Consider the following 14,466-nt stretch of genomic DNA (forward strand, 5'->3'; position numbering starts at 1 on the left):
AGATGTGCCACTCATTAGCTCCTTGGACAGTTCAGATAACCAACATTTACTGAGCATTTATCAAGTACCTAAGTTAAGTACTTTACTCACATGTACTATTTTTGCAATATCTTCCAGGTAGATATTTTTAGCATATTTTATGAACAGGGAGACAGTTTAGAGGGGCTAGGTATCATGCATGAAGGTACTTCCCAAATAAACAGTGGAGCCTGGACTTGGACCCAAGTTTGGGTTAGCCTGCATTCCTATTCCTTCTGCTACACCCTGCTAAGGTCATCTTTTATGAACCTATATGCTGAAGGAAGGAGAAAAAAACTCTTCCACTCAAAGGAGTTACTCACCGAATCTTTTTCACATGATTTCTTTATTATTCCTGGATATGGAAAGAGAAAAAAACCAGTCTGACCAGGAGAACTCACTTAGGAGTATAACTTAGTGGTTAGTGTATAAGCCTGGGGGTTAGAGTTCCTAGGTTTACCTTCTTCCTTTACCACTTAACCATGAGCATATGATATAACTCTCTCAGTCTCAATTTGCTAACTTACATCACAGGTACAGCAAGAGCACCTACCTCCTAGGTCGAAGTGAGTTATAAATGAGTTATTGCCTGTAAAGTATACAGTCCAGTGTTCATATGTAGTAAGTACTCTGTGAATGTTAAATGTTTATTAACCTAATAGTGATTATTATGACCATTATAAAAGAAAATATCTCAAAGGAAGTTAAAAGGGGAGCCCATGAAGAAAAGGTAGACACTTTACAGAGTTAAGGGGTTTGTTTCTTCTGGCAGCCAATCTTGAGAAGTGACTGCAGGTTCAGAGGCTCCAGGGTCACTGTATTAACAAGAAGAAGCCCAGAGGACCTCCAAGGGAACTTCCATCAGCAACAGGGACAGTGGGGGAGAGCAACTGAAAGGCAGGAAGCCCAGAGGAAACATTAGCTGGAGAAACAAAGCATGCTAGAAAAAGCCCAGCCAAAGGTAGGGGCCTGAGACTGGAAGCTTGGAAGCAGGAAAGGGAGCCCCCACAGAGAGTTCAAAGAAACTCTCTTCTCCATAGTTATTTCTGACATCTTTACTATTTTCTCTGACTACTTAAGTCAGATGTTGGTTCTTTATAGAACTATATAGAATGAAAAAGCAAAGAATCACCTGTCCAAGGTTTTCAAAATCTTTTTATTGAATTACAATACTTACAGAAAAATGTACAAGTTATACTTGGTAAATTTTCTCAAAGTGAACACACCTGTGTAACCAGCAACCTGGATCACAGAAAAACTATCAGAACATCAGAGGTTCCCTTCCAGTCTTTACCAATCCTGGCAGGGATCTTTTTCCTGATTTCTTTCACCATAGATTAGTTTTGCCTGTTTTTAAGTTTTATATAAATGGAATCATAGAGAATGTATTTTATTGGGCTTCTTTCACTCAATGTTGTGAGATTCATCTGTATTGCTATTTAGTACTTTAGTATTTCATTATCTAGTTGTATCTCAGCTTATTCATTTCATCATCAAATACTGATGGGTATTTGGGTAATTTTCAATTTTTAGTTTTTATAAGTAATGCTACAATGACTCTTGCACATTTTTTTTTTTTTTTGGTAAACATAGGTACTCATTTCTTTTATATAAGAGTGGAATTGCTGAATTAAGAGGTCATATGTACAGCTGGGGTAGTTACCCAAAGTTTTAAAAGGATATTCAAAATATATATCAGATCTCTATGTGGTCCCCTGAAGAAACTTCAGAATGTCACAACTCTTCAAGGGAAGAGGATGAAGTTAAGGAAGGGCAGTCTAGTGGCATTTGTCCAATGGCTTCCCAGTGGCTCTGTATGCCTTCAGTCCACCCAGGATACCACACCACATCATGGGCCGCAAATTCCACTTTCATCCTGTCATCCACTTCACCCTCCCCAACCTCAATCATACTATTTAAGAATCAAACTGAAACAATATACATACTCCTACCTTTTGGGAGTTAACATTCTATGAGGTTTTTGGATGTGTGTGTGTATGTAAGTGTATGGGTGATGCTGAGGATGGAACCCAGGGCCACATGAATGCTAGGTGAGCACTCTACCACTGAGCCACATCCCCAATCAACACTATAGTAGGAACTGATGAACAAATAGGAATATGTTAATGGTGATTAGGGTTATTGAGAAATATAAAACAAAGTTAGCTGGATGTGGTGATACACACCTATAATCCCAACTACTTAGGAGGCTGACACAGGAGGATCACAATTTAGCAAGACCCTGTATTAAAATAAAAAGGGCTGAGGATTATTTCAATAGTAGAGTACTCACCTAGCATACACAAGGTCTTGGATTCAATCCCCAGTAAAAAAATAAAAAATAAAGACCTATGTTAAACTAGTTGCCAGTTAAAACAAGCAGACTATGGAGTAAGGATTATCTTTATTTGGATTGCAAAGTATAAATATGAACCAGGTTTGGAAATACAGGTTGTAACAATTCAGAAATGGCACCAGAAACTTCCAGAAGGGACCATACAGCATACCTTTGTAGTTTTGGTGAGATAGGTGGGGTTACCCAAAAGCCTTCCCCACCCCCAACCTTGTCTGTAGCAATTGGTAGGTAAAAATTACCAAGAAAAATCAACTCCAACGTTCCCTGTTCCTCCTCAGCCTTTTTCTTTGCTAATACCTTCTCTATACTGTCCTCTGCTGCACTGACCCCTGCATGGAGTAGCACCAGAAGAATGGCAGGAGTAAGAGAAATGTCTTGACACAAGGGAATGGGTCCCCATTCTGTAGGCCCAGAGCTGGGGTTGAGAGTACAGGAAAACTGTAGGCATGGATGCTCAATCTCTTCTGAGATGTGGCAGGGAAAGAACACAGGGGAACACTGATATCTGTTACACGTTGACATCAGCACCTTGGGCTTGCAAAACATAAACAGTAGACAAAATTGCCTAGGCAAGACTGTAGTCCAACTCGTAGAGTGGCTCTGACCGAGTTAACCCCTACATCCTGACCATACAGAACACCCCCGGCACAGTGAAACTGGGAGATCTGCAGAAATGCAAACAGACAATAAAATACTATAGATGGGTCACAGAGCCATCTCAGATCTGTGATGAGAGTGTAGCACTGAGCCAGATGGTGGGGATGCAAGAAAAAGGGTCAGAACATTGCCAAAGTAACAGTCTAGGCACTTGAAATATTATTGTTAGGTTGTTAAAAACTAAATAAATTAACATACATAGAATAAAATAAATATATAATTTAAGAGGCATTTTACAAACAAACAATAACAACAAAAAAAAAAATAGTTGTTATCTTTTCATCTGGGCAGAAGTCCCAAAATTCAGAGTTCTCGGGCTTGTGGCATTTCACAGTTAGCTCATCAAATCCAGCGCTGGAGGGTCCAAATAGCAGATCCCTTGATAGCTATTTGAGTCCATGGCTTCTCAATTTTCGTTGCTTTCTTCCAGTCCACAAATCTTTCCTTCTTCCTCTCCTTCTTCCTTTTTCAGTCAAAGATCCTGGAGCATATGGAATTTAACTGGCATTTTAATCCAGAATAAGTGTTTAAACACACTGATGGGGGAAGCGGATTTGGTGGAGGGGAATAAGAAGGGCCTGAAGTTTCCTTGCTTTTGCTTTCTTTTGATCACTTTTACTTTCTTCTGATCCAGATCCTACTGGACGTATTCTGTTTGGCACTTGAAGGCTCTGGTATTTTGGCAAAGCAATTATGGGAGGCCCAATAGAGATGGCAATTGGGGACCAAGAAGTCTTCATGGCTAGTTGTGAACTCCTTTCCCTCTGCAGAGTTTGCAAAGAACTTGTGTCTTCTCAGAGGTAGCCGTCCCCCTCAGATTCCTAAGACACAGACAAACACATTTAAAGATGGGTCCAATCTAAAAAAAGTCTTAGGAGTCTCCCAGGTTCAGTCTAAAGTGTAAAGACATATAGGAAGGGGAGGAAGAAAGGGGCCAAGAGTGGGAGAAGCTGTTTTTTCTCAGGTATCTTTCTTGTGTGTCTCTCTAGCAATTTTCATCCTAATTGGAGATGACTTACCAACAGTCTTTTTTAAAACAATTTTGTAAAGTGACCCTGATTCTACATTAGGCTGTCCCTCAACCCCTAGTCAAGAGAAGTCAACACTCATGAAATAGACCCAGGACCCATTCATGCTTTAATTCCTTGATGCTACCAGGGGGCAAAGGATGGATTGTTACCTTGAGCACAGGTCTCACTCAGTGGGAATTAGTCATGCCCAACTTCACTTTCTCTTCATTTTCCACATCATAACCTCCTCTCCTGTGGTACCTGAGAAGGATAAGGTTTATGAGCAAGCTTTGCAAGCAAGCTTTGCCTGCTGTGACAAAGTGCAGGTCCCAGAGCAGATCCCTCCAAACAACTCTGCCATGGAGGCTCTTTCCATTATTTAGAAAAGCCTGAAGGGTATAGCTGCCTCACATAACTCTGGTCAAAGCCCAGGCACCCTGTGATGCCTGTCTTTAACAGAAGGCTACATTTTACAAAGAGTTTTCTCCTCAGTCATTTGAACCTTACAATAACCTTATAGGCAGGTAAACAGTGTATAACCACTAAAAGATGATAATCCTCAGAAAGACAGGTAACAGTTCAAGTTTCATAATGGATGAGTTGTACTCCTTGAAAATAGGCATAGGGCTAGGGCTGTAGCTCAGTGGCAGAGTGCTTGCCTAGCATGTGTGAGGTACTGGGTTCAATTCTCAGCACCACATTAAAAAAATATAGATGTTGTGTCCATCTGCAACTAAAAAAAAAAATAGGCATAGTGTTCATGGTAGGTCTCCCCCAATCTAGAACATATCTGGATTGGGGTTTGACCAAGGTCCAGATGCCTCAGAATTGCAAGGATATAATAATAGTACCACCCATACCCATACTACCAAACCACACACTAATGTCATTAAAGAACAGAGATAGGACAAAGAAATGTGTGAAGAGGTAGCTCTGTAGGTAAGTTGCCAGGCTACAGAGATAGGAAACAAATCCTTTAAGGAACAGAACCTGCCATTGCCTGGTAAGCATTACCCTTGTCTGGACACCAGTTTCATGTCATGCCTGAGACAAGAGATTTCTAGAGAATCTTCACCCAGGAGCTATCCCAGGATTTGGGGACATGAGAACAGTGTTCATGTGATCATCAGTTAGAAGGTTGAATAGGTGGAAGAGGAGGAGTGATTTGCAGAAACAGGGCCCCCCAACACTTACCTAAACATGAGAAGTCCCACAATGACAAGCAGACAGACAGATGACAGCACCACGGCCACCACGGCCAGAATAGTAGTGTGGTCATATGTATACAAGCGATTCTCCACTGGGAGGCTCAGCCCATGGCACCGTTCTCCATGGTAGCCTGGGTGACAGCTGGTTTAGGAAAGAACAAGGAGATGGTGTTAATGGTTTGTCTCCTCTCTCTTTCTCTCTCTGTCCCTGCAATGGTCTACTTGCCAAACCCCATTCTTCACACCCTCAATCAGTCAATGCTTGCCCACAAGCTCTGCCCTTTCTCTATCTTGCTCTTTTAGAAGATTCTGGAAAAGCCCCTCTGAATGCTCCATAGCAATCTTCCCTTGCATGGCACCTTATCTTCACCAATCCCTCTGGTTCTCTGACCTAGAGTCCTGCTCCAGGCAGGAAAAAAAGCAAGTGAGGATTTGAAGTTCTCAGTTTAGATGTATTCCACGTGTGGCAGATTAATTACATGTGTGCTCAGGCCACTTAAGAGGAGTTGGGTACAAGGGCTCATGGGCTGAGTTGAGGGGATTCAGTATCACACCCTCAGTGAGGCCCCTCAACATTCTGACCCAGAAATAAACCCAGCCTTGCCCATCAATGCTTCCAGCATCCAGTCCCTCCCCACCACTGCCCAGCCTATTAATAGGACTGTTCCTTTGCCAGGAGTCATTTTTCTCCCTTTCTTCATTTAACTCTCAGCTCCCCCTGGGTGCAGGGCGCAACCTGGGAGCCTTTGGCCCCTGAACACTGGACTTTCAGGCCTCCTCCATCGTAGGACAAAGCAAACAAACCAAGATAACATCTTCCTGCCCAGCTGCCCTGCCAGAGCATAAAAGAATGCCAGAAACAATCTCTTGGCTCTACTCAAGAAATAAATCATGTGGCAACTGCCTCTTCTAACACAAAGCATTTCCTTGAAGCTCTTAGGAAGACTTGGAAGTGCTCAGAGTTAACGAAGCACATTCACATCCCTTCCTTTATCTGAACACCCCAGAGATCCTTTGATGTAGGTGGGAGCCCCACTCTACAGAAAGGTGGAGTGGCTTTCCAGACTCACAACAGGACAGAAGCATGGATATGAATTGTCTGAGCTCAGCATGCTGCCCACTCATACCCCACAATTGCCCACTACTACTCAGGGGGTGCAATGGCACTGCCAGCCTGGGGACATTATGCCACTAGCTTCTGAAGGAAGCACCGAGAAGCTGGAGGTCCCCTATTCTAAGCTGCACCTTCTCTGGGAAGGAAGGTGTGTACCTCAGAGTGAGGAAGCCCTTCTTCCTGCTGACAGGTCACCAGGGAAGCTCCAAGGAGCAGATCTGAGGCAAGGAGGAGCCACAAAGGGCCTCAGATATAGGTGCATAGATGTCTCATCGCCCCAAACCAGGAGCTCTGTGTCTTCTTATTGCTTTCTGCCCAGAGTATCACTGTCTCTGGCAGTGGCACAGGGATCAGGCTGGACGGTGCTACATCCCTGACCCTGCTTTCCTGTCCTTCCCTGCTCTCTGTCCCAGCTCCTCCAGGCTGCTCTGAGGAACCACCTCACTGTTGAAAAAATGTAGGTCAGGACAACTACACACACAGAATAGTACACAATTGCTTGTCTGGCCTCTCCATTCCTCTATCCCATCAGTCCAGGTAGGGGAAAAAAAAAAAAAAAAAAGACCCCCAACCTGTCAAGACATGGAAAAAGTTTCCAGGGGTGTCCCTGGAAAATCACCTGTGTGCAAGGATTAGGAGGCAGAGAGGTTAAGTGATTTGCCAAATTTTACAACTAGGAAAACACAGGGCCAAGGTCAGAAATCACTCTTAGCAAATCCTAAATTCATGATTCTTTTCACATTTTTGGGGGTGGAGGTGCTGGGGGCTTGAACCCATGGTCACTGAGCTTCTTGCCCAGTCCTTTTAATTTATTTTTAATTTTGAGAAAGGGTCTCACTAAGTTGCTGACACTGGTCTGGAACTTGACATCCTCCTGCCTCAGTTTCAGCTGGGATTATAGGTGTGCACCACCGTATCTGATTGTTTCTCCTCTGAACAGTGCAGGTGATCCTAAGGAAATACATATCTGAAAAGTTCCTAGTGCTGTCTGACCCTGCTCCTGACTGTTGTTATTATTATTTTATTTATAGCTTTAATAATAAATAGCAAACTATTAAAGGCTTACTATGAGACCTCGTGTATGCTAGACTAACACTCAATTACTGAGTCATATCTCCTCCAGTCCTCATTTAATCTGAAAACTACCTCTGTGAAGTAGGAGTTACTCTCCCTATATTAAAGATGAAGAAACTGAGGCATAACTTCTGTTAAATAACTTGCCCAAGGTTGCAAAGCTAATGAGTGATAGAACAAGGATTCAATCCAGAGATTATGCTCTGCTGGGGGTGGGTGCTGAACTTGAGTCTGATTTGTACTTCCAGCCCATCATTCAAACCCCACAGGTAGTTACTCAGATGATAGAAATAAAGCTTGGCCTCAGAGTCCTGCAATTCAGTTACATAATCCTTCCACCTCCACCCTGAGTCAAAAGGATAATAATGTAAACATCCTAATATTACCCACCTCCCCTCCCTTTGCAGCCAACTCTCAAATCTATCAGGGAAGGAGGGGGGTTGAGTACATTCCAAGCATCCCATGGTGGGGGCAAGATCATGTGTCCTACCCAGAGCCAGTGCCCATGAAAATAGGACATGTTCCTCCTCCCTATGTCTGTGACCCATTTCAAAATTTGTATTACAACAAAAGCAAGAATGGTCTAGGGTCCAGAGGCATCATTCACATTGGATTTCTCTACCTAAAGAGACAGAAGGGATACCTTTTGATGGAGAAGATTCAGAATACATGAGTTCCAGACTAGTTCTGCTATCATTTCTAACCAGGTGATCTTGGTAAAGTCATACTACCTTTCCAAGCTTTGAATAATAAATGCCTACCTCATTAGAGTATTGTGAAAAAAATATCAAAGGAAATAATATGGATGAGAACACTTAATGAAAGGCCAGGCCCCAAATATGTGTGAGTTATTACAAAATTGGACTGTAGAGAATACTGCCCATATCTGATAGAATGGGGCACCCAAGTTGGACAAAGCCAAGAGAAGGGGGTTCACCATTCCTTCTCAGCATCTGGGTAGTTTGGCAAAGCAGAAGCCCCAGGCCTACCTCTCTTCCAGCTCAGAGTCCTCCCTAGTCCAACCGCTCCTAGGTTTCCTCTAGCCACAGGAAACTCTGCAGCCAATTTCTGGGTCAGCAGCCAGTCAGGAGCCCCAGGAAACTACTCTTTGAGGGCAACTTTTGGCTGGTGACACAGAAGGGTTTTCCTGTTCATGGTGGTTTCAGAGGGCTGGGTTTAGGAAGCCGGCTAGCCTCCAGCTCACCACAGCAGCCTGGGCACACCCTTGATGGTGGTTCCTGGGTCTGGAGCTGAGGAGGAGTCACAAAGGGTCCCAAATGTAAATGCACAATGTTGCATTGCTCCAATCCAGAAAATCTGTGTCTTCTTACTGCTTTCTGCTATCCTGAGTACCAAAGGCTGGAGACAGGAGAAAGCCACACTGGACACAGAATCTACCCCATGAAAATCTACCTTGGAAGCTAACATAAAGTCTTCAAATCAAATTGCTATGCTCTTAGGCTAGCAAAAGCCTAAGAGTCCTCTAAGACAACAGTTGCCCTCTATAAAACCCTGCTCAAACTCTGTTAGGACAGCAGTAGGAAAGAAGGATGAAAGTCAACACCCAGTGCAGCCTGGGGCCATGAAAAGCATGCAGGACTAGGAATGAGGCACCTGAGACCCTGTCCTGTTTCCATCCACTGATTTAACTACTGATCTCATGCAAATGACTTCTGACTTACTGGCTACAGTTTCCTTATTTTTGAGGTTGACAATAAGTCCTGCCTACACAGCAGAGGGCTTTTGAAAACCCAGGAAGACCACATCTCCCAATCTCCTAGGATGGAGCCTGGTACCAAGTAGGTGCTCAACACAACTGTTGAGCTTAACTCATATGTTATCACTAAACCTCGGGATAAAGGAGAGATGGCATCATTATGATTGCCATCACTATCCCTAGAGCCAAAGGGAAGTTGGTCCTGGGTACCTTTATCAGTTCTCTGAGTTTAGGTAAACAGTTGAATCTTACTCTCCAGGAGAACAGCTTTATAAGATTTCTCAGCAGAGCAGAAGCTCCACATCTATCCACCAAAATGCCCTGGACCAATTTGGCCCCAAAAGATTCCTGGCCTCAGTGAATCTTGACTACCCTCAGAATCACTATCTCCAACCCATGCTAATGATGCCATTTTACAAATTTAACAAATCTTTCCTGCCCTGTCCTAAGACAATGGGAAGGATAATATGGGGACTCTCTTTGCCACTCTTAAACAATCCTCGCCAATAAAAAACTCCTGACGAGGATGTTATAAGAAAGAACACAGTGACTGTGGACATGGTGGGAAATGACGGGTCTGTCGGCCAACTGTTAAATATGGGCAGCTCTGATTTATGGGATTAGATAGGACAAGGAAGCTTTTAAAAGTCATGGGATCAAGTACAGGTAGAAGGGACACCAAGTAGCCAGACTTCTTGACAGAATGGGAGAAGGCATATACACATTAGTGTTCTGGCCTGTTTAGTGTTCCCTGGTCACAAACCCCCAGAGTCTGCCTTGCTACAGGGAAAAGAGTAGATGTTTGCAGCCTGACATAGGGTGCGTGCCTCAGGCACAGTGGCAACATTATGCCTGCCAGAGAGCATGGTAGTGTTGTCATCCCTGAGGGGTTGCCAAAGCAGTGACTTGCTGGGTTTGGCTTAGGAGAGGCTAAGGAACTCATGGCCCCTCCACCCACATGCCTGCCCAGGGAAGGAGTGATGCTGCTGGACGGGGGCTAATGCCCGCTGGGTTGGGTTCAATTTCTTATTAATTCTGAACAAAGGAAGAATTCTCCCACTCCCATGGCCTAAGGTCAATACTCTCCATGTCCCCCACCTCCTATCCCTTACTGGGGTGAGAAAGAAGGGAGGAGGAGCTTCAACTTGCCCATGATGACTCCTCTCTGTATAGTCCTGCCATGCCTTAAAATCAACCCACATTTGCTCACTCACTTGCACACAAACCTGAGACACAGCATGTGACAAAATGCACCTCATACCTGCCTGCAGGAGCCCCACTCCACCCAGGAACCTGCTCTGCCATATTTCTTACTGGCTTCTCATTTCTAGAGTAGGGCATGAAGCAGGAATGAAGAACCTGTTTCCAGGTGCCAGCTCTCTTAGCCACATGCTCATTTCTGGGCAAGCAGGAAATGTCCCCAAGGATTCAAGAACGTCACAAAACCTCACCACAGGAAATTGCATCCTCTTTGGTGGTGGGGGGTGACTTCCGCTGACTAAAAATATTTCCCTTCCTCCCAACTTCCGCCCAGAGGTTGAAAAGAAACTGTGTGAAATTATGAATTCAAGGAACAGTGACAACGAGGAACAGCCACGTGGCTGACAAACAGTGTGCTGACAAGATTCCACCCAGGGAAGGAACACTTACATGCATGATGGAGCCCGAAGTTCCTTTAAATATTTGCATTCTCCATGGATGCAGAAGTCCTTGTACTTCCGAAGACATGGGTCTCTCTTCTTCCCTAACCCCTTGCCTTTCTTCTTTTTTTTCCCATGCTCCTCTTTGCTTGGTGTGGCCAGAGCTTGTGGCTTGGAGGAGAAAGCAACTATAAGAGAAAGGTATCCTATTAAGTTTTTGATTCTTCCAGGGAAGATCAGAACAGCACTGTATTTGGAAGGAGCATATTCTCTTTAATCCCACCTGAAGTCAGAAGCCTATGAAGGACTCTGGGTTCACTGACTCCCAAGGGCTCAAAGAAGACTAGGTTGAAGCACCAGAAAGAGGGAACCTCAGGAGCAAGTAGAAGGAAGATACAGTGCATCCCAAGGAATGCTAGATCCTCTAGTATCTGCAGCTCATTGGGCAATGCTACCAACTTCACCCACACCACTGTACACCTTCTACTCCCATTTTTGACTCCCTATTTCATTCTTTTTGACCTTCAATCATCTTTACTTCCTTACTGCTGCACTCAATGACCCACTTGCAGGAAGATAGTGTCACAGACAAAAACTGCTTTTGAAGAAGGTACTTTGATGCTTTGAGGGTGGGAGATTCCTAAAACAAGAAAAGTGGGCTGGGGTTGTGGCTCAGTGGCAGAGTGCTTGCCTAGCATGTGTGAGGCCATGGGTTCAATCCTCAGCACCACATAAAAGTAAATAAAATAAAGGTATTGTGTTCATCTATAACTAAAAAAATTTTTTTAAAAAAAAGTATCTAGGTCTTCAGGTGATGCCCTTTGGGGTTCCTAATAGTATGAGACAACCATGAACTCAGGGCAGATCTTGGTTTGGCAACAGCAAACAAGTCATCCCTGATAAAGGGCTTTGCTTTGAGCAAAATATTTACCCTATTCAATGTTCTTTATAGCTTACCCACTTGCCCAAAGATCCATTTACATTTATCCCCAAATGTGCTGTTTATAGCACTATAAGATAGGGGGTATAATGTGTATAAGGGGTGGAGAGATGAAAAGTAAGGAACTATCCAGAAGGAACTGGAACAATGACAACTCCCCCGTCTTTCCAGGCTTTGGGGACTGGGGGAAAAACAACCTCACCCAGTTTCCAGCTGGGATGGACCATGGGCTGCATTCATTACTAGCCCAGGGGTCTGACGCCAGCCTCTTTCTGAACCTGGTCCCCAGCAGGAAAAAGGTGTCCACTGTCCATAGCTATACCCTGTGTCTGGCAGAAGGGTAGGAATAATACATTAAGCTGCACATCTAGAGTCCTCAAGCTGGAAGTGACTTCAATGACTATCATAGCTTTCCATTTTTAAGATGAAAACCTTGAGATCTCAAAAGGCAGTGACTTGCGGAAGGTCATGCAGGATTGGGATTAGAATTGTGGTCTCCTGTCCAGTCCCAATGCCCTTCAGAACTCAGAAGATGAGGCAGTGGTCAGAGGAACCCAGTGACCAGGTCTATAGGGAAAGTAAGTCAAGAGGGCCATGTCAATCAGAAAGGAGAGGGAGACAATGGCAGGGTGACAGTCAGGCTCCTGCCAAGGATAGGGTGCAGTGAGTCAGGTCTGCAGAGGTATGAGGAGCAGCCATGTGGGTGGGAGGTGAGTCACAGCCCAGCCCAGCCCGGCCCCGCCTAAGAGAAGAGAGCCAGGAGAATCCAGGGTGATCAGGAAATAGGTGACCCCAGAATGTCAGTGAGAGAGAATGAAGTATGGGAGTCTAGGCTCAGCTTTGGAGCAGACTCTTGATTTATACAAAGCATAGAGAGCACCCAAGGGAAGCTTTAGGTGAGAGGGAGAACAGATGAAGAATAGGTGGGGCTAGATCAAGTAGGTATCTTTCCAACCAAATATAGTCATTCTGGGGCCATAGGGCTTAGTCCTTGCTCCACCCCTGATCATCACTGCAGGTGGCCAGGGACAGGGAGGCCAGCAGGCTCTGAACTCTGCCCTGTGTCTGTGCTCAGCTCACTACATATGCTGGTTGGAGGGACCCATGTGATCCTTCCCCCTTGGAGTCTCCTCAGGGATTCAAGGTGGTTAGGAAATCTCCAAGGTTTGGATAGCACTCATAGCCACCCAGCATTTCAATATAGCCTCCTAAGGCCCCAGGGCTCCCCATTCATATTCCCTAAAGGTGCTGGCCTCACCTAGGGAGACAAAGAGTTCTCCATTCCTGTTTCCCCAATCTGGAGACAGGTGGGTGGGGGAAGAGTAACACTGCAAATTTGATATGTGCCTGGGCATCTCCACATCTGTCATCTCTTTTTTTTTTTTCTGTACTGAGGATTGAACTCAGGGGTTCTTTACCATTGAGTTGCATCTCCAGTCCTTTTTATTTTTTGAGGCAGGGTCTCGCTAAATTGATGACGCGGGCCTCTTGTGATTCTTTTGCCTCAGCCTCCTGAGTGGCTGGGATAACAGCCACCAAGCCTGGCTGTTATCTCTATTTTACACATAGTAGTCACCAGATGTGGGAAATAAGATTTGTGCCCTTTTTCACATAGGAACTCTGGGAAAAGCATCTCAAGCATGCCTTGTTCCTACCACCTAACTTACCTCTGAGGACAACCTGCCTGTTCAATTTGCCCCAAAGTATGCAGAAGGGCAGCAACCCGGACAGGTTAGATCCAAAGTCAAGAATGGCAGCAAGACCTATATTCCAGGACCCCCTCTCAGGCCATCAGCTTTTCTTTGAAGTCCTCCATGAATAAGCCTCAGCCCACGGAATGCCGAGCAGCATGAATCTCGGAACCCCTTATTCTTCAACTGCCCACGGGGTCCAAGGTTGGGCAGCCCCTCACACCCACCTTTGAAAAGGTCCAGATCTGCCTCTTCCAAGTCCGGGACTTCTCCGGCCCGGTCACCTCCCGTGGGTAGCAGCTGGTCGGTAGATCCAGTGGGAGGGTCCAGGTTGCTGGTTCCAGTCGCCAGCCCCCTCCGAAGCCTCTCCAGGCTTTCGCCAGTCACTAACGCCGAGAACACTGCGAGCAAGGGGCGAGGCCGCATCAGACCCCCACCTAGACCCCGCGCCACCATGCACAGATATCGACGCCCGCCAGCTAGGGCGCACGGGCCCCACCAAGTGGCCCGCGCCGGGGGCGCTGCAACGACCTTCCCCTGTGCCCCCAGCACAGCCTCCCCATCCCCCCGACCTCCGGGGGCGTCAGCAGTCTTCTTACCTGCAGCCAGAAAGATCTTCAGCACTACCGACGGCAGCAGCTTCATGGTCCCGGACCCGGTGGGGATGGCAAGGCAGCAATCACTTTGGAGGCGGCGGCCACCGGGCACCGGCACCGGAGCCAGGCGGCGGAGCTTCGGGAGATTCCCCCGGGCACCGTGTGCTGCCCGCCTCTGGGTGCAAGCCTGGCTGGGACCGGCGCACAGCACGCGGCCGCTGAGCGTCTGTCTGCTCACTGTCAGTTCGCTGGTCCGCCTGAGCCCCAGCACCTCTGTCAGGCCGACCAGCCGCGTGTTCCGTGCAGCTCCCGGGGCAGACTGAGCGCTCCCAGCGCGCGGCCGGGAATAAGGCTCCCGGAGGCGCCCGAGCTCCGCCCCGCCTGGCGCCGCCCCCTCCCTCTGCCCTCCCGCGCCGGGAAGCGCGCCCGGCTCGAGGCGCCGGCA

The 14,466-nt window shown here is 46.1% G+C and overlaps 1 protein-coding gene across 1 annotated transcript; it reads right to left on the reverse strand.

Annotated features, from left to right (window-relative positions):
- Positions 1-2,403: 2,403 nt before the first annotated feature.
- Positions 2,404-14,357, reverse strand: Hbegf (heparin binding EGF like growth factor). The gene is made up of 6 exons (XM_047556872.1): positions 14,025-14,357; positions 13,653-13,826; positions 10,805-10,982; positions 5,236-5,391; positions 4,212-4,302; positions 2,404-3,852 (listed from the first exon to the last, which is right to left on the reverse strand). The coding sequence occupies exons 1-5, from the start codon at positions 14,068-14,070 to the stop codon at positions 4,230-4,232; spliced, it is 627 nt and encodes a 208-aa protein (XP_047412828.1). The 5' UTR covers positions 14,071-14,357; the 3' UTR covers positions 2,404-3,852; positions 4,212-4,229.
- Positions 14,358-14,466: the final 109 nt, after the last annotated feature.

The sequence above is a fragment of the Sciurus carolinensis genome, chromosome 6 (genome assembly GCF_902686445.1).
Source record: "Sciurus carolinensis chromosome 6, mSciCar1.2, whole genome shotgun sequence".
NCBI classification, from domain to species: Eukaryota; Metazoa; Chordata; class Mammalia; order Rodentia; family Sciuridae; genus Sciurus; species Sciurus carolinensis.

What these genes read in the sequence shown, in the direction of transcription:
- Hbegf (XM_047556872.1), bottom strand. Translation starts at nt 14,070, where the DNA reads ATGAAGCTGCTGCCGTCGGTAGTGCTGAAGATCTTTCTGGCTGCAG. An exon ending in AGATCTGGACCTTTTCAAAG is followed by an intron (nt 10,983 to 13,652) that starts GTGGGTGTGAGG and finishes TTTCTCTTATAG; the next exon opens with TTGCTTTCTCCTCCAAGCCA. An exon ending in GTGGGACTTCTCATGTTTAG is followed by an intron (nt 4,303 to 5,235) that starts GTAAGTGTTGGG and finishes TATCCTTCTCAG; the next exon opens with GTACCACAGGAGAGGAGGTT.